The 19,646-nt window shown below is 41.1% G+C and overlaps 1 protein-coding gene across 1 annotated transcript; it reads right to left on the reverse strand.

Moving 5' to 3' along the window:
- Nucleotides 1-369: 369 nt before the first annotated feature.
- Nucleotides 370-14,055, reverse strand: LOC306655273 (disintegrin and metalloproteinase domain-containing protein 20-like; the record flags this gene model as incomplete). The annotated part of the gene is made up of 3 exons (XM_079129669.1): nucleotides 370-750; nucleotides 11,427-11,485; nucleotides 11,850-14,055. 3 exons carry the CDS (start codon nucleotides 14,053-14,055, stop codon nucleotides 370-372), a joined length of 2,646 nt encoding a protein of 881 aa, XP_078985795.1.
- Nucleotides 14,056-19,646: the final 5,591 nt, after the last annotated feature.

The raw sequence follows: 19,646 nt of genomic DNA on the forward strand, positions 1-19,646 counted from the left end.
TTTCCCGCATCACATTTCTGTAGCATTTCTTCTGGGAAGGGTCCACCAGAGCCCACTCCTCCTGGGTGAAGCCCAATGACCATATCCTCTAAGGCCACCAAGCCCATTCCAGGGTGTTCTGCTGTCCTCTCTACTAATCCCTCAGTTACTGCAGGTCACTGCCTGTCACAGCTTCACTGGCAGAGCCGCCTCAGGTGGTTAGCGTCAACTGAGATGCACTGACAAAGGCAGTTTTGAGCACATTCATTCTGACTCCTCATAGTTCCCTTGGTGTCATGACTGTGGCAATTATAAGTTCTCTTATCTCATTCCAATCTTCATTACTAATACTACAGTACATGAGGCACAGTTTACAAAATGATATATGTGTCAAGGTGTGACTGTGAAAGCGATAACGGTGACCCTGGGGCTTGAAGACAGAACCAAAAGCAAAGGCAAAGCACGGGGAGGGATGCAAGAGTCACTGAAGGTGGTCAAATAAGGGACAGCGCCGCCAGGGACCTTGTGGAGGGCATGGAACTTGTCGAGGGGCAGAGTTTTCAAGCGGGGAGCTGCTCGAGGGAAGGCCAGCTCCTGCAGCAGGCAGTTGGGCAGGCAGTCGTGATGTCGGCCAAGTTCAGCAGGAGGTAGAGCTGAGAGAGGCCCCAGGCTCAGAGCCAGCAGTTCCCCACCTGTCGCGTTCACGACACGTTCATCAGGCAGACCGATAACGTGACAAGTTGGTGTGTACCAGTGCCGCAAGTGCCTGTCCTTTACATTTCAGGTGAGAGGGTTTCACCATTCAGTCTTCTGGTCTGTTTGGTAAGCTGGCAGGCCTTTCTCTGATATGAGTTTGATACACCCATGTATTCATGTGCTTCTGGTTTAATTTTATAAGTTCACAGGTGGTCATTTTTTATTAGCATGATTCATTTATCAGTTTGTGTCTAATGATTGTGCTGTGCAGCTGGTGATTATTCCTTTTGACATGTTCTGTATGTCCTGCATCTGCAGGTTATCTGCTCACCCATACACGTGACCAACTCATTCAACCATAGTACTTGCGCTCCGTGGAGTAACACAGGGGAAACTACTGCTTTATAAAATGGAGTAATTCAGGGATCTGTGCAGCCTGAAATTTGCTTTTCTGTACAACACAGAGTAATTCAGAGCTGGGCACAGCCTGCTCTCCACTAATAGATGTTTGTATCAAGTAAAACCAATACGTACTCTGTGATCTGCAAATTTCAGTTCTAAGAACATATACATGGAGTCTTGTCTATGAATGTTCACATCTGCATTATTGATAAGTTTATTCCACAAACTAAGCAAAAAAGTGGACCAGTGTGGTGACTGAATAAGACCCTACAGTAATCGTCTTCCCCACAGACATGCCCGTTTGAACAGGTATTCACCCAAGAAACTATCTTCACAAGAGCGAAGGAAGTCAGATGAAAGAACATAGTGCCTGATTTTAGTACAATAGTGAAAGACACATTGAGGAAGGCACTAAGGAAAGAGTTGTCCTGATCACTTCTCCCCCAATTCCAATCAATGCAGCATGGAAAGGCTTATGTCTTCCACTTAGTGGAGGGAGAACTGATTCTTCCCAAGCCTTAGTGTTAATACCCAGCACCAGGCACAATGCTGTGCAACCTGGTGCCAACAGAGCCCCAGGATTCCTGCCGTTACCCACAGACTGAGCTGCTGAAACTCAGTCAGGTGACCAAGGGACTGCCTCCACCACCCTTCCACAACACTGGGGAGCAGAGGGATCGCAGGACTCCACCTACTTGGGGGCAGGGTGCAAAAGGTAGCACAGGACTTTGCCCTGGAGCTCAGAGCCAGGCCAATTTAGTGAGAACTCTACTCGGGACAGAGCTCACAGAGAGACCCTTTACACCTGTTCCAGCATCAGGAAGAAACCTGTGCCCCTGTGGGACAGCTAGAGTTTGGAGTGGTCTGGAACACAAGCCCTCTCACCCGCAACTTCACAGGTGTCTATGGCTGTGTGACTCAATTTAATGTCAGCCTTGGAGTTCAGGGGACTTCATCTGACACCACTGTCCCTATGTCCAGAAACACAGCTATCCCCAGGCCAGTGTTCTCAGAAGGACTTCATCTGCCTTGCTCCTGGCAGACCTGAGCCCCAGTGTGTGCACGCACGTTTCTTCCTATATCACTGCTACCCATAGCCTGGGACTGCTGCAAAACTGAGACTGTGCAGGTCCTTCCAGCTGTGCGGTCAGGTGAAGCTTAGTGTCACCCTCGGTGAGCAACACACTGGCACGTCAATATCATGCAGCATAGAATAATGCAAGATCTCATTTGCTGTGAGTAATGGGGTAGAAAGTACAGGACTTGGTCCTGGAACTCAATGCTGGGCTGGGAAACTCAGTAGTGGACAGGTCTTAACAGCCCCCATTCCCAGGCCAGCCAATAGAGACTCTGGAACAGTCCCAGTGCCAGGCACAGACTTGTAGCTCCAGTCTATTCAGATTTTATTCCAACCAGCATCACCTGTACCTTCTTACAGTAGCCTTGTTCCTGAGTCCACCTTAGCAATAGGTCCATTTCACTGTGGCCCTTGGTCATTTTCTAGAGCTACTGTAGTCTTGGCAGACTGTAGTTTTGGAATGTGACACAATCTTGTCGTGTTAGTGGCATGCCTTGGGAAGCAAGCTGGCTGTTTTAATATCCTGCCCATGATATTATGCCCAGAGCTGGGCAAAATTCTGCAGTGCCCGCGCTCAGGCTGGTGACTGCTAATGAGACTTCTGGGTTCGCTCTAAACACAGAGAGACACTTATGGGAATGGACTACTCTTTCTAAGTATTCCCCCGTTTTGTGCTGAATACTAACAAGAATCAAGAATTTTGGGGAAACATGACCTCACCTAACCATCAAAACAAGATACCAAACTGACCACACAATAACCCCTGTGAGTGACTCTCAGACGGAGAATTGGAAACAACTCTTTCAAGGAAACTTGATGAGTTTTGAGACGACACCAACCGCCTAACAGCCTAACACAGATGAAAACAACTTAAAATCAAATGATAATCGAGCTGAAAAATGTACTAAGCAAAATCAAAAACACGATAGAAGGCATCAATAGCAGAATAGATAAAACGGAATAAAGAATGTGTGAGCTTGAAGACAGCTTCTTAAATACAAAAGAGGTCAAAAAAAAGAAAGAAAGAAAGTGAATGAAGAGGAATGAAGAAAGTATATGGGCATTGGGGTCAGCTTTCAGAGAGCAAATAAGGGACTTCAGAATGCCCAAGGAGTAGAAAGTTCATTCAAAAAGGTAACAAAAGAAAACTACCCAAACCTGGAGAAATATAAAAATATCAGGTCCAGGAAGGCCCATTGTCATCCATCATATTTAACTCAACAAGTCTACCCCAAGATGTAATATAAAAACTCTCAAATGTTGAAGATAAGATCATTTTAGGCAGCAAGAGAAAAGAAGCAACACACAATTAACCTGACAGCAGACTACTGGACAGAAACTTTATGGACCAGCAGAGTGTAACATGAGATTTTTCACAGTACTGGAGGGAATGAAACTAACAACCAAGGATACTGTACCCAGTAAAACTATCTTTGCATATTCCCAAACAAAAGACGCGAGAATATATCTCCATCTGACCTCTCCTGCAAGAAATGCTAAAGGGAGTTTGAACCCAAAGAAAGAGACTTTGATGGGTAAGAAGAGAACATCAAAATGTATAAAACTCAATGGTAAAAACAACTAACTAGACTGACAAATTCAAAATGTTCTAATATTGTAAATTTAGGGCATAAGCCATTAAAATTGAAGACTGAAAACACAACTTAAAGAGTACCACATGAATATGTTAGGAGATTAGCATGATAGAAAGATATAAAATAGAACATCCCAAAGTCAAAATGGGCTGAGTACTGGAGTTTGAATGTATAAGTATATTTTCTCTGTTTTTTATGCTTCTTTTTGAATCTTTGTGATTATGATGTTTCTATCATTTCAGAATAGGTTGTTGATTCAAAGATTTTTGTAAGGTCCATGATAATCACAAAGCAAAACTTTATAATAAACATAATAATAAGCAAGTCAGATATTGAAGGTTTTTTCTCATATGCAGAATCTACAGAGAAAGAAGGAATAAAAAGGGGACCTCATGAAAGTAGAAGAGAGAACAGTAAAGAGGGAAATCAAGGGGAAGGGAAGAGGGGATAGGAAGGGAAGAAATTGTGGAATGAAATTGACCAAATTATGCTAAATCCTTGTGAGAATATTCATGAAATGAATACCATTTTCATGTATAATTATAATGCACCAATTTAAAAACAAATAAAGAAGACCATTATAGTAAAGAAAGGGAGGAGAGGGAGGGAGGAGAGAAGGGAAATAGGAAAATACTGAGGAATGAAATGGATCAATTATGTTATGAATATACATGAATCCCACGACTTAAAAAAATTAATTTGTTCTTTTTGGTTATAGATGACAGTAGACATACATACATGGAGTATAACTTCCCATTCTGTGGTTGTACATGATTGGAATTATACTAGTCATGTATTCCATATATGAACATAAGAAGTTTATGTCCAATTCATTCCACTGTCTTTTCTATTCCCATCTGCCCTCTCGTCCCTTCATTCCCCCTTGTCTAATACAGAGTACTTCTGTTCTTTCCCCCACCTTATTGTGTGTTAGCACCCACTTATCAGAGAGAACACTTGGTCTTTGGTGTTTTGGGATTGGCTAATTTCACTTAGCATGATAGTCTTCAGGTCTATCCATTTACTGGCAAATACCATAATCTCATTCTTCTTTATGGCTGAGTAATATTCCACTGTGTGTATTTACCACATTTTCTTTATCCATTCATCTGTTGAAGGGTACCTAGGTTGGTTCCATAGCTTAGCTACTGTGAATTGTGCTGCTTAAACATTGATGTGGCCACATCAGTATAATATGCTGATTTTCCGTCCTTTGGGTATTCGCTGAGGACTGGGATAATGGGCTAAATGGTGGTTCCATTTTCCTACTTTTCTGAGGAATCTCCATACTGCTTTCCAGAGTGGTTGCACCAATTTGCAGTACCACCAGCAATGTCTGAGAGTACCTTTCTCCCCACATCTTCACCAATATTTATTGTTGCTTGTATTCTTGATAATTGCCATTCTGACTGGAGTGAGATGGAATCTCAGTGGATTTTAATTTGCATTTCTCTAATTGCTGTAGATGTTGAAGATTTTTTATATATTTGTTGAACAATCATATTTCTTCTGTGAAGTGTCTGTTCAGTTCCTTTGCCCATTTGATTGCATCAACCTCACTGCACAATTATAATGCACTAATAAAGAAATAAATAATGAACAATAAATCAAAATACATTACTGAGTATGTAATTTAACCACAAAGTAAGTCTGTAAGAGAGGGAGAAAGTTTGGAACTATGATTAATCTAGTTATTACTTACCAACAATTAAACTAAATGAAATGGATTGAATTCTCTGATAAAAATTCATAGAACAACTGAATGAATAAAATTTATAATACTTAACTATATGTGGCTTAAAAGAAATTCCAACTCTGAAGACTTGTGTAAACTGAAAGTGATGGACAGAAAGATATGCTAAGTGAATGTGAATCTATGAAAAAGCATTTGTAATGTAAGCCATACTTACATTAGAAAACATAGACTTTTAATCAAAAGCAGTAAAAAGAGACAAGATCATTATATAATGACCAAGGGATACATTTGGCAAGAAGAAATAACAATTCTAAATATATATGCACCCAATGTGAGAACACCCAAATATTTTAAAGCAAATATTAGCTGTCCTAAAGGAATGCTAAGTTGCAGTTGGAATAGGGATTTTTAAGAGCCTACTTTTGTCAATGGACAGATGACTCACACAGAAAATAAACATAGAAGCAGCAGAGTTAAATTGTACTTACAAGAAATGGTCCTAAGAAACATCAACAATATATTCCCTCCAACAAATTGAGAATATATATGTATATATATATATATATATATATGCATGTGATAGGCTACAAAACAAATCTCAATAAATTTTTTAAAATTGAAATCATCAATCATCTTTTCCAACCACGTTGAAATAAAACTAAAAATACAAGGAAAACTTTGGAAATTATACAGATATATGGAAATTAAAGCTTATTCTTTATTTCCATACTTTTATTGGTGCCTCATAGTCAGACATAACGGTGGGATTCATTGTTACATATTTGAACATGCACACAATTGAACAATATGATTTGGCCAATATCATTCCCCAGTATTTCCCCATCCCTCCACTCTTCCCTTCCCTGGCCCCTTTCTTCTACTCTACTGATCTTCCTTAGATTTTCATAAGATCCTCCCACTTTCTTTTTCCTCTTTAGCTTCCACTTATGACCCTTGACTTTCTGACTTTGGCTTATTTTGCTTAATATAAGGTACTCAAGTTCCAACTGTTTTCATTCAAAGGACATGTTTTCATTCTTTTTCATGGCTGAATAAAGCTCCATTGTGTATATAAACACTACATTTTCTTTATCCATTCACCCAGTGATAGACATATAGGCTGGTTCCATATTTTCTCTATTATGAAACGCACTGCTATACACACAGGTATGTATATATCACTATAGTATGTGGACTTTAATTCTTTAGGATAAACTTCAAGGAGTGCTATAGCTAGGACATAGGATATTTCCAGAGGAAACTCCATACTCAAACTCAGAGTGTTTATACTAATTAACAATCCCACCAGCAGTGTGAAAATGTCTTTTTCTTCGCATCCTCTCCAGCATTTATTATTCTTTGTGTTCTTATTAGCTGCCATTCTAACTGGAGTGAGGTGGAATCTCAAAGTAGCTTTGATCTGCATTTTTCTAATTGCTAATGATGCTGAACATTTTTTCATATATTTGCTAGCCATTTATATTTTTTCTTTTGAGAAGTGTCTGTGTAGTTCATTTGCCCATTTGCTCATTGGTTATTGTTGGCTTTTTGTTTTTCTGTTTGTTTTTGGTTTCAAGCTTTGAGTTCTGGATATTAATCCTCTGCCAGAAGAGCAGCTAGTAAAGAATCCTCCCCATTATGTAGGCTCTTTTCACATTCTTACTTGTTTCCTCTGCTGTGAAGCTTTTTAATTTGATGCCATCCCATTTATTAACTCCCGGCATTATTTCCTGAGCTTTAGGGGTTCTATTGAGAAAGTTGTTGTCTGCACCTCCACATTGGAGTGTCAACCTTATGTTTTCCTCCAGGAATTGCATAATTTCTGGTCTAATTCCTAGATTTTGATTCTTTTGTGTTGACTTCTGCACAGGGTGAGAGAAAAGATGTAGGCTCATTATTCTACATATGGATAACCAGATTTCCCAGCAACATTTGTTAAAAGGGGTGCCTTGTCTCCAATGTCTATTTTCAACATCTTTGCCAGGGATTAGAGCACTGTATCTAAATGGGTTTGTCTCTGTCTTGCTGTTCCATTAATTTACCTGTCTGTTTTAATGCCAGTATCAAGCAGTTTGTTACTATGGCTTATAATATCACTTGAAATCAGGTATTATGATGCTTCCAGCACTACTTTTTGGCTTAGGATTGCTTTGGCTATTCTAGATCTTCTCCCCCCCCCCCCCCCACCAAACGAATTTTAGGATTATTTTTTCTAGTTCTGTAAAGAATGCCATTGGTATTTTGATGGAGATTTGTATTGAATCTGTACATTGCTTTTGGTAGGGTTATGGTTTGAATGTGTGGTGCCCCCCAAAAACTCATGTATGAGGCAGTGCAAGAAAATTTAGAGGTGAATTGTTTGAGCTATGAATGCCTTAACCTAAGCAGTACACTGGCGCCCTGATAGGATGGCAACTGAGTGGTAATTGTAAGCAGGTAGGGTATGGCTTAAGGAGGTGGATTATTGGGGGCATGCCTTTAGGGTATATATTTTGTTAGCTGAACTTAGTTTCCCCTCCCTCCACGCTCCCACCCCGCTTCTTGGTATCCTTGTCCCCAGTTGCTTTCCTCCACCACACACTTCTGCTATGATGTTCTGCCTCATCTCAGGCCCCAAGGGATGAAATTGGCCATCTATGAACTGAGAACTCTGAAACCATGAGCCCTGATGGGGGTTCATCACAAGTGATGGTGGTTCACTTGGCATGACACCTCATTTTCTCAAATGAATTAAGCCTTTAACTTCTCTGTGGGAAACTCATTACTTGAAATGCAGACAAACCCCTAACACGGGGAGGTTTGAGGTCAAGAACAGCATGTATCAGAGAAACATGAATTCCTTCAGTGGAGAGGTCAGACCTGCTGCTGTTTGCAGATTATTTTCACAACAAGGAGATTGCAGGCTCTGATCATTTTTGGTCAACCTTTCTTTAGACCAAATTCAGTATTTTACATTTGTTTTTAGGAGTTCTTTGGATGAGCAGAGAGTTTAGGTGATTTCCCTAAATTCAAAGATAGAGGTAGGCTCTCCTGCTATCTCCAACGGCTTGTACCATAGAAATTCCCAATCAACCCAATCAACCCAATCTCCTGGCAAGATCTGGGCTAGACATATGTTCTGGCACAAAGTTTCTGTGTGTAGTTCTGATCACTTTCTTCTCCCTACATGGCATGATTTCAGACAGCACCATGGTGAACTACAGCACACCTTTCGTTATTGGAGCACAACACACTGTGCATTCCTGTAGCGCCTCAGAAGGGTAATGTGGTAGGTGACTCACCATGGACAGCTTATTTCAGTTGATAGGAAGGAACCAAGCCAAGAAAACTTGGAGACAGGCTCTGGTCTTTGGAGGCCTCTTTTCAACAAGTTTGCTATTCTATCCCTCCCAAATACCTGTCCTCTTCTATCTACTTTGTTTCTTTCTCTTACAATCTCACTATTCCCACAGGAATAAGACTTGATCTTGGTCTTCTTTGTGGTTCCTTGCCATATCCCTATTATACATTATTAGTATTATCATTGGACCTAAAACATGAACTCCCACTGTACATGACAGGGTCCTAGAAATGGGGTGGGGGAGTCCTGTAAAGGCTTATTCTGAAGTTTCCTTCCTTTATGTTGACTAAGAAAATGAAAATGTGTTGACAAGGGTATGACAGATAAGTCTGTCTCAAATCCCTGGCACCAATCAGATCCCGCTTTTTGGGACTACTCAGGTAACACCTCATCTGGCACTGCTGCCTTTTTGGCTTATGATCTGCAAACTGAATTATCAAATACTACTCAGAAATATCAGATACACTGGCAGATCACAGCTGCCCCTAGGTACAACAGTTTGCTTACTATCTTGAAGACTACATGATAAACATCAAGAAAACCATACTGGCACAAACTTCCCATAGTACAGAGTACAGTAATGGCTTGAGGGAAACAAGGAGGCCTTCGTAAACACAAACCACATCAATAAAGATATCAGGGGCTGGGTATAGCTCAGTTGGTAGAGTGCTTGCCTTGCATAGACAAGGCCCTGGGTTCAATCCCCAGCAAAGAAAGAAAGAAAGAAAGAAAGAAAGAAAGAAAGAAAGAAAGAAAGAAAGAAAGAAAGAAAGAAAGAAAGAAAGAAAGAAAGAAAGAAAGAAAGAAAGAAAGAAAGAAAGAAAGAAAGAAAGAAAGAAAGAAAGAAAGAAAGAAGAAAGAAAGAAAGGGAAGAAAGAAAGAAAGAAAGAAAGAAAGAAAGAAAGAAAGAAAGAAAGAAAGAAAGAAAGAAAGAAAAAAGAAAGAAAGAAAGAAAGAAAGAAAGAAAGAAAGAAAGAAAGAAGAAAGAAAGAAAGGGAAGAAAGAAAGAAAGAAAGAAAGAAAGAAAGGGAAGAGAGAAAGAAAGAAAGAAAGAAAGAAAGAAAGAAAGAAAGAAGGAAGGAAGGAAGGAAGGAAGGAAGGAAGGAAGGAAGGAAGGAGGAAGGAAGGAAGGAAGGAAGGAAGGAAGGAAGGAAGGAAGGAAGGAAGGAAGGAGGAAGGAGGAAGGAAGGAAGGAAGGAAGGAAGGAAGGAAGGAGGAAGGAGGAAGGAAGGAAGGAAGGAAGGAAAGAAGGAAGGAAGGAAGGAAGGAAGGAAGGAAGGAAGGAGGAAGGAAGGAAGGAAGGAAGGAAGGAAGGAAGGAAGGAAGGAAGGAAGGAAGGAAGGAAGGAAGGAAGGAAGGAAGGAAGGAAGGAAGGAAGGAAGGAAGGAAGGAAGGAAGGAAGGAAGGAAGGAAAGAAAGAAAGAAAGAAAGAAAGAAAGAAAGAAAGAAAGAAAGAAAGAAAGAAAGAAAGAAAAGAAAAGAAATCAACCCATATGGAGAAAGAGGAAAGGAAGAGGTGCAGGGGTCCAGGCCCACAGTTATGCTTTGGCAAACAAGAGGCTCAGACAGAGCCTACATGACTGTCCTTCTAGGATGACAGGCTCTAGTTTCATTTATTGCCTTTGGATCAAGAAGAAACATCCCTACTTTGCAAATGGGCATCCACTCTTGCTTTCAGTAGGTACTGGTGCAAATGTGCCTACTGATATGTGAGGAAGCCTCAGTGAGCAGGGACTCAGCCCCTTCTTGGAGGGTAGCATCCTGCTTGCTCTAGTACATAAGCCACCTGGGCAAGAACTGCTGGCTGACAGAACTCTAGAAAGATGGACAGACCCTAATGTCACCATAGCAACCCCACTGATTCTCTCCTTCTGCATCCTTCTTCTCCCCTCTGGTGGTCACCCTAATCCAGATTCCCTGTGAAGAGGACAAATTTGAAATGAGACCCTTGTCACTTAAAAAGGAGGAATGTATTACCCTGACCACTGGCCAGACTCCAAACATGTGCACTGTTTCTGAAGTGGTTCTTTGTGCCCCATGCTTAGCTGCATCCTGCAATTTGTAGACAGGCCGTTTTTTTGCAATCCTTGGCATTTTGTATGTGCCAGCCTATGACTTCAATCATGAGAAGCATTAAGAAGTGTTCTATTATGGCCCATGATTTTTCATGTGATTGTTATCAATAAAGTGTCAAAGACTTTAGGCACAGAACATCACAGGTTGAGCACAAGCTAAGAATAAAAATAAAAGGATAATGAGACTGATGGCCACTGGCATGTACTCAGTGCTAAAATGCGCCAGGCTTTACTTAGGTGCCATCATCCCTTTTGATTGCTTATGGAGAAGTACATTTCATGTCTCCCATGTTAAATGTAGTCCTCAAGATTCTGAAAGATTAGCACTTTCTCTAAAATCCCTTCGTCAGCAGGTATCAGAACTGCTGTTGAAATTGATGATGCCTGTAACACGCTTGTTTTAGTCTTCCCTCCAGATCTCTGACAAGTCTAATGCTCACTGGTTTTCCACTAACAATAAAAATAACAAAAACCCAATGCTTACCAATTGGAAACAGATTGTTACAGTGTGAAAACTAGAACATCCTAGCATGACCAGGATTCAGAATAGGCACATATAGGAAACCTTAGAATCCACATCTTCAATAAGTTTCTCTTTCCAGTGAACCGAAGAATTTGTTTCACCTATAGGAGTATTAAGGATATGGTCTTGTTAGTGGGTGTTGCTCAGAGGTCAAGCTCTTGCCTGGTATTTGCAAGGCCCTGGGTTCAATTCCCAGCAAAACACACATTCTTTCTCTTCCCCCACCCCTATCTCTCTCTCTCTCTCTCCCACTCACTCACAAATATGATCAGACATGAAGTATTAAGTGAATTTAAGCACAGAAAACCATTTTTAATTTTCTAGTGGTTTTATTTCAAGATGTCAACTTCAAGATGCTAACCTCAGAATGAAAAAATTATGAAGTTGTGAGAGTAATCATTTCTTCCAGCAAGTGCCATTGTAAGTTTCTCCATACAGTGAGTCCCATTAGTATTTATTTTTTACCTTTGTCCTTTCTCTCATCTACAACTGTTACTGCTTTTGAAGCTACACCAGAGAAAATTGCAACAAAAAAAGCAGTGATACGAGCAAGGGTTACAACTAGTATCTTGTTTATACTGAGATGTATTTTGGTACGCAGATCTAATATTAAGTCTGGTGCAGGCCCACTATCTACACTACCACCGACTCCTTTCTGGTCACAATTTGGTGGTGCCCAACCATACAAACAGTGGCAGTTTTTCAAATTGTTGCACACTCCTTTGAAATTGCATGTCTTCACATCACAGTTAAAAGGCAAATCTTGAAAAAAAGTGCAGTTTTTTTGTAGACAGTACTGGGCTGGTCCACAGGTCGCACCATCCACTACAAGCCCCATTTCCGGCAGTTCTCCACCGTGGTGCGTATCAAATCCAAAACACGATTCCACCTTGGTGTCACCTACTAATATGTGATGAAATGTGGTGTGCTCATCTGCACCAGGAACTTCTCGAACATCACCGCAGTGCAACATTCCACATAAAACATCATCTGATTCACATTTCACAGGTTTACTTCCCCCTCTTATCACCTTAAGTCCACAGTTTCCAAATCGATCGCCTTTTATATTCAATTTTTCATAGCATACAGGCGAACCATCTTTTACTTGGTATCCAAAAAGGGCTTGACACTGCATATCCCGGTCACTGCAGTTTCCTTTCACACAAACAGCCATTGGTGAACATGGGGTTCCATCCTGGACGTAGAAGTCCTCTGGGCAATTCTGTGTTTTCCCATCACAGAACTCTGGAAGGTCACAGATACCAAGTATGTCTCTGCAAGTCCTTCCTGCGCGAGAGAATTTACAGTTTTCGCAGCAAGTTCCTGCATTACACGTACTGCCAGTAGTGAAGACACAGTTGGTAGCACAACAGGAGTCATTGGCACATTCCTTAAGGGAGCCACAGTCGCATTGCTCATTCAGAGTTACAGACTTGTCGCCACAACGATTAGCCTCATAAGGAAAATTTTTGTATGGTATATTAGGTACACTGTGGCAAGGATCCCATTTATGTATTTGATGATGCAAATCATCATAAGAGCAATTGCTGAACATATCTAGAAGACCAGGCGTAGGATTCATAACACAAGAATGTCTTCGAAAACAAACACAGTCTCGGTGGTCGTGTTTTACGCTCATGCCGTGACCAAGTGTGTGTGCTGTAAGAGTCGCAGCCGCAAATATGTGATAATTTGAGACATGCACATATGATGCTCCCCAGTTGGGGTTGCATACTCCTCCAAGGGAGGCATAATAGTTTGGACCTCTCAACTTAGTTGCTGTATAAATTACTGAAGTGTCATGTGGAAAAAATTTCCACAGGTTATAAAATTTCCATAAACCAAAATCATGCGTAGCTGAAATAGCATGGCCTCTCAAATCATATGAATCTGTGTTCTTCCAAATGCACAGAATACGTATGTAGACATGAAAACTGACGGGTTTGAAAATGGAATCTAGGATGTTATTTATAATCACTACATTGTCTATTGTCTTGGATTGATTTGGGTTCAGTTTATATAATGAGGAAGCAATTGTGTAATGAAGTTTCAAGTGTTTCATGTGTAACCGCCACAAATAAACAGGGCCTGCTCTAGCACTTTCAGCTAAGTTTACCTCTTCAAGTACTTCATCTATCTGTTCCTCTTCAATTGTACACCTTTCATCTTCTGATCTGTGTTCTGAGACAAGCAGAGAAACCACATGCTCAAATTTGGAAGAAGCCTCCAATGGCTTGATTTCATAAGTGAAGTCATCTATCTGCAGCATTCCACGAAGACCTCCATAGCAGGTGTCCAGGGTGGCCATGGACCCAGGAACTCCTTCCAGGTAACTGTAGTAGTAACAATCTTGAGGGACATAGGGGTAGTCCTCTTGCATGGCCCCTTGGTCGTTATCAGTAATAACAGGAAAATGTCTGGGCATCAGGTTCTTCTTGAGCTTCATGTGGATCACATGTCTTTGGCCCCGGAAGCGAATGCTGTAGGTGAGCTGGTTTGGCATTTTAATTTCGCCCCTCCTGTGGGGCACCTTCCTGGGAATCACAACCTCAGATGATGTGAAGCGCCATCCTGGGAAGACGTGGAAGCAGCAGACAGGGGAAAGGAGTACCCAGAGGACATGCAGCCAGAGAAGTCCCATCAGTGGTTTCTGGGCCCAGGCAGGCCCCATGAATAAGGAAGCTTTGCCCAAAGCCAATAAGGTCAAGTGGGAGGCAGGCAAGACCGTCCCTAAGGTATCCACTTTGCTGTGAAGGTAGATAGGAGGACAGCAGTGACTCTAGGCCTGACCAACCCTGAGAAGTGGCGGGGAGGGTGAGGCTATTACATAACAATGCTGTGCTCAGTGACCTACTTACTCTGAGGATTGAGACTTCTTGGGAAGGGAAAAAAAGTGGGGCTGTATTTGGAAAAAAGGTAGTGTATATCTGAGCTGAAATATCTCCAATTCTAAAGGGAATTCATAAGCAGGGGAAGAATAAGTTGATTTGGTGCAATGTTTGTACAGTTATCAGCTTTCTCCCAAACTAGAATGAACCAAGTGATCACTGTAATTAAAAAAGTGAAACAGTAAACAATAAAGTCATAAGTGGGGGAAGAATACATGGATTTTGTGTAATTTTGGTATAAGACATGAAGTTTTTCAAACCTGTATGAGTTAAGGGTTCAACAGGTAATTAAGTCAGGAATCTTAAAAAATGGAGAGTAGATGCTAATTGAAAGGTTATGGAAAATAATATTCCCAAAAGACAGTTTCCCAAGAAAAATGGAGGAATTGGGTGGCTCAGGAGGAGGGAGGGGAAATTGGCCAAACATTAAACCTCTCCCAGTGCACCCTCTCCTAATAACAATGGGCCCTAAACTTAGATGGTCCCCCATTGCAAATTAGCCCTAAATGGAGGCACAGCAAATACTGAAACTCTGGGAAACAATGGATCCCAGAGAAAGAACAATGAGTTTTGACCTTTTTACAACCACCCTCCTGTGATAAAGTTTTAACCAGCACAACTAGCCTCTGACGGTTAAAACTGCACGTACACATGCATCACTGTACCCTATAAAACCTAAATCCTCTCTGTATCTGGGGGCCATTTTCCCCTTCCGGAAAATGGGTCCCACCGGCGCTTGAGTCCGTGAAGGAATAAAGGCTTCTCTGAATTCATCAGGGTCTGCCTCCCGTCCTTTTGCGCTTACCCTCATCTCTTCAGGATTTTAGAGGGAAGAGTTAGCATTCATGGAAATTGAATTGAGTTGGGGGTGATTGATGCAGTGTAAGTGTGAGCACATGTCAGGAAATGAAAACATATAGGATGTGAAACAAGTTTCTTATCAAATTCAACCTTACCTACAAAATGATCAAAAAATTCCAGTCCTGAAAGGGTGACTCAGTGGAATCCATTTTGTTAACACCAATAATTAGTTGTTTCATACCCAGTGTGTAAGCCAGAAGGGCATGTCATGGGTCTGCCCATTCTTGAAGCTACCAGCTTCAAATTTACCAGCACTAGCAGCAATAATCAGCAATCAGCCTGAGATGTGCCTGTCATTATGTTTTTGATAAAGTCTCTGTGTCCTGGGGCATCAATGATAGTCATACAATACTTCCTGGTCTCAAATTTCCACAGGGAAATGATAGTGATTCCATGTTCACGCTCAGCTTTCTGCTTCTCTAAGACCCAGGTGTACTTGAAGGAGCCCTTTCCCAACTCAGCAACCTCCTTCTCAATTTTTTTTTAATGATTCTTTTGGTTGATCCCATCACATTCATAGATCAGATGGCCAGCAGTGATAGATTTGCCCAAACTTATGTGTCCAAAGATAACTACATTGAAGTTTTCTACTTTCCCATTTGGGCTCTGATTTAGTGATAGTTTTCTTAGTGGTGTTCTGGCGGCAAACTCACTGCAGCGGGCGGCAGGGTGACTTTTTCATGTGTCTTGAAGAGCATTTTGTGGTATCATTTACAGATTCACCTCACTTTCAGTGGTCTCTTCGTGTTCTTTCATATAGATGTATTCAAGAAGTCTCCTAATAATGAACTTTGAGCTTACTTCCTATTTTGTTTGGTTCTTACAAACTACTGTGAGAATATCCTTGTAACATATATTTTGGAGTATAGTAGAAAGTATATTCATAGAAAAAAATTTCTAACAGTGAAATTGCTGTATTAGAGAATTTGGAAAACAATTTTCTATCCTACTGTACTAAATAAAGTTTTGGTTCTGTTATAGTTTAGATCAGTGTCCCCAAAAGCTCATGTGTGATACAATTCAAGATTTGGAGGAGAAATGATTGGGTTATGGCCTTAACCTAATCAGTGAATTAATCACTGCTGGGATTAACTGAATGGAAACTGGAGGCAGGTAGGGTGTGGCTAGAGGTAGTAGCTCATTGGGGGTGTGGCTATGGGGTATATATTTTGTATCTGAAGAGTGGAGTCTCTCTCTACTTCCTGATCATCATGTGAGCTGTTTCCCTCCACCACATTCTTCTGCCATGATGACCTGCCTTACCTCAAGTCCTGAGAAATGAAGTTGGCCTTCTATGGACTAAGACTTCTAAAAACATGAATCCTGAAATGAACGTTTCCTCCTCTACAATTGCTCTGGTTGGGTCCTTTAGTCACAGCAGTGAAATAGCTGAAGGTCCTATTTAAAAAAAAAAAAAAATTCCAGTCCTAGGAAGTTACACACCTAGTCTTGCCTATGGTACTCAAAGTCTTATTACTAAGCAACACAAGCTCCCACCTGGGAAGAGGTAAGCCTGCTCCAGAAAAATTCAGAATAGCCAGCTTTGAATGAAGATGGAAGAAAAATGTTTCAAAATTTCCATGTCTGAAATCCTGAGAATGAGACCCTTAGGGCTCAGAAGTCTTTGTGCATGTATGACGATAGGTCTATGGCCATTGGCTGGTTGGTGGTAATGATCTTTTATTGTTGAACTAAGTTAGTGGTGCCCAGTATGGTGGCAGCCCCGTGTGCAGAGGAATACAGAATGAAGTCCTATTTATTTGATGGGAGGCCAGATATTAAGAATGTTTATAGAAACTCATGGGTAAGCCCAACATGATCAAATGGGGGTTTCCTCAGGCACTGTTGCTACTAGCAAAAGCACTGGAGGCCCCATCAGTGGTGAGGGTCCTGCATCACTTGTCTTCCAACCAGTGGTGCAGACCCAGATGCTGCATGGGAAGAGGTGGTGGCAGGAACTGCAATACCCCCTTTGTGGTGCTCACACCTATTCCTGACAATAGTGCATGGTCAGACAAAGTGTGGGGGTGAGGTGTTGGGGAGACCATGTAGGTGGAGTAACAGCAAGAACCATGTTTCTCTCTGGTGCTTGGGTGATGGTGCCCACGCAGGAATAGGACCACAGCCAGAGCAGGGCAAAGTTCTGCTTAAGCCCCCTGTCTACGCATGCCCAGGGCAAGGTGATGGCTAGAGTGCTCAAGCCTTTTCAGTATGTTCCTGAAAACAAAGCGGCAGTGGGGACTGCTGTGTTCCCTCTCCATCTTGCCCTCAACAGGCACCTGAATGCAGCACAAGAGGCAGAGGCAGCAGGAACCACATGAAAACCTGACATCAGGCCTGGCATTAGCTTGAGTAGTCCACATGCTCCTGGCCACACCCTTGGTCTTAGAGGGCAAGTGCACCAATCTCCTGGTATGAGGACAGTGCCTTCCATTCTCCTGTGTGTTGCATTTGTCTCCTACAGTTTAGGGCAACAAATGGGCTTAGGTCACAGTCACTCTGTAAGGCTAAGTTGGGTTCATGAGGCAGCTATCCCCAAGCCAGGGCCACAGAGTATCTGTGAGGTAGCTGAGATGGAAATATGCAGGGGTTTTCTGACCACTGTGGCAGCCTAAACTCAGACAACAATTCACGTCCCAAGATGGCTCCTGGTTACAGTACTCTGAGAGTTTATTGGATGATAATGTGAGATTCTTTTCCAAATAAAGCTACTATGTAGATTTCAGGTTGCTTATCTAAGTGAGCTACAAGGATTGTGACACTTTCCAGTAGCTATTATCACCAGCATCCATACCAAGAGAGTTTTCTAGGACTCTTTTACCCTTACCCCTTCAAAGGGAAGAATCCTCCCAACTGTGTGGAAGAGGTGGCAGATACCAGGGTGCTTTTTCCCCTCATATTATGCTGATGTCCCAGGTCTCTGAACCTTACAAGGTCTTAGTGTCTCTCTTGCTTATCTCCAGGGTTATCCCATGATCACTCACCTCAAAATGCAGGAACTACAACACTCTCTTTGTGATGTTCTCACCTAGTCACTTGTTACTTTGGTTATTTGGTGGGAAGGAAGATTAGAATTCTAGGTATCTCTATTTCATTATCTTGAATCATTGATTTCCCATTTTCTATGGTGTCCTGGTACTCCCTACAGATTTCTCAGTGCCTGCAGGTCACAGTGACAGAGACTACAGTAGAGCCACCTGGACCTCTAATGTCGGAGAAGCAGGAGTCTCAAGGTATTTCCTGTCACACACTATGTTTATTCATTCCTGCAGTGATGAACACTTTGGTTGCTTTGACATCTTAACAATTGTGAATAATGCTGAAAGGAACATGGGAGTGCAGATAAATCTTCAACATACCAATTTCAATTATTTTGGGTATTATCAGTACATTTTCTGTAACTGTAACAAAATACCCAAAACTGGGTAACTTAGAATAGAAATTTATTTGGCTCATGGATCTGGAGGTTGGGAAATCTAGGAGAATCTGCTTAACAACCAGTGAAGGCTTTGCTGCATCATAACATGGTGGAAGGCATCATATGATGAGCTAGAGCAAGTGTGTTAGCTCAGGTCCCTCTTCTTACAAAGTCACTAATGTTATCATGGGGCCTCACCACCACAACTGACTTCATCTAATCTACATTACTTCCCAAAGAAACCACCTCCAAATACATTAACATATGAATTTAGAGTTAAATTCCCAACACAGGAATTTGGGGAGAACTCACTCAAATAATAGCAAAAACAAATACTGAAGTGGAATTTCTGGATTATGTTAATTCTATTTTTACTTTTTGTTTGTCTTGTTTTAGAAACATCTATACTCTTCTCCAAAATGGCTTTACTAATTTACATTCATATCAACAAAGTACAAAGCTTCCCTCTTCTTCTTGACAACACACTTTATTCATTTCTTTTGTAATATCACTTCTACATGTGTAAAGTGATATCTCATGGTTTTGCATTTCCCTGATGATTAAGGATATTGAGTGTTTTTTTTTTTTCATGTGTCTGTAGATCATTTGTATCTCTTATTTTGAGAAATGACTATTCAGATATTTCCTAATTTTTAAATTGGGTTATTTGTTTTCTTGATATGGAGTTGTTTGAGTTCCTTATTATTCTAAATATTAGTCCTTTATCATATGTATGGTTTGCAAACATTTTCTCCCAATTCATGGATAGTCTTTTATACTGGTAAAATTTTTTGTTTATGCAATCACACTTGTCTATTTTTGCCTGTGCTTTTGGAGTCCTATTAATTAACCATTGCCCAAGCCAGTGTCACAGAGTGCTTCCCCTGTTTTCTTCTAGTAAATTTCCACTTTCAGGAAAAGTCTTTTATTTATGTCCAATTGACCTTTGTAGATGGTGTGAGATAAGGATTCTTTTTATTCCTCTGCACACAGATAGATATCCAGTTCCTCGACACCACTTATTGAAGATACTTTTCCTTCTTCATTGTGTGTTTGGCATCTTTGTCAAAAATCACTGTCTATCAATACTTGGGT

This window comes from Sciurus vulgaris (assembly GCF_902686455.1).
Source record: "Sciurus vulgaris genome assembly, chromosome: 2".
Classification (NCBI taxonomy): domain Eukaryota; kingdom Metazoa; phylum Chordata; class Mammalia; order Rodentia; family Sciuridae; genus Sciurus; species Sciurus vulgaris.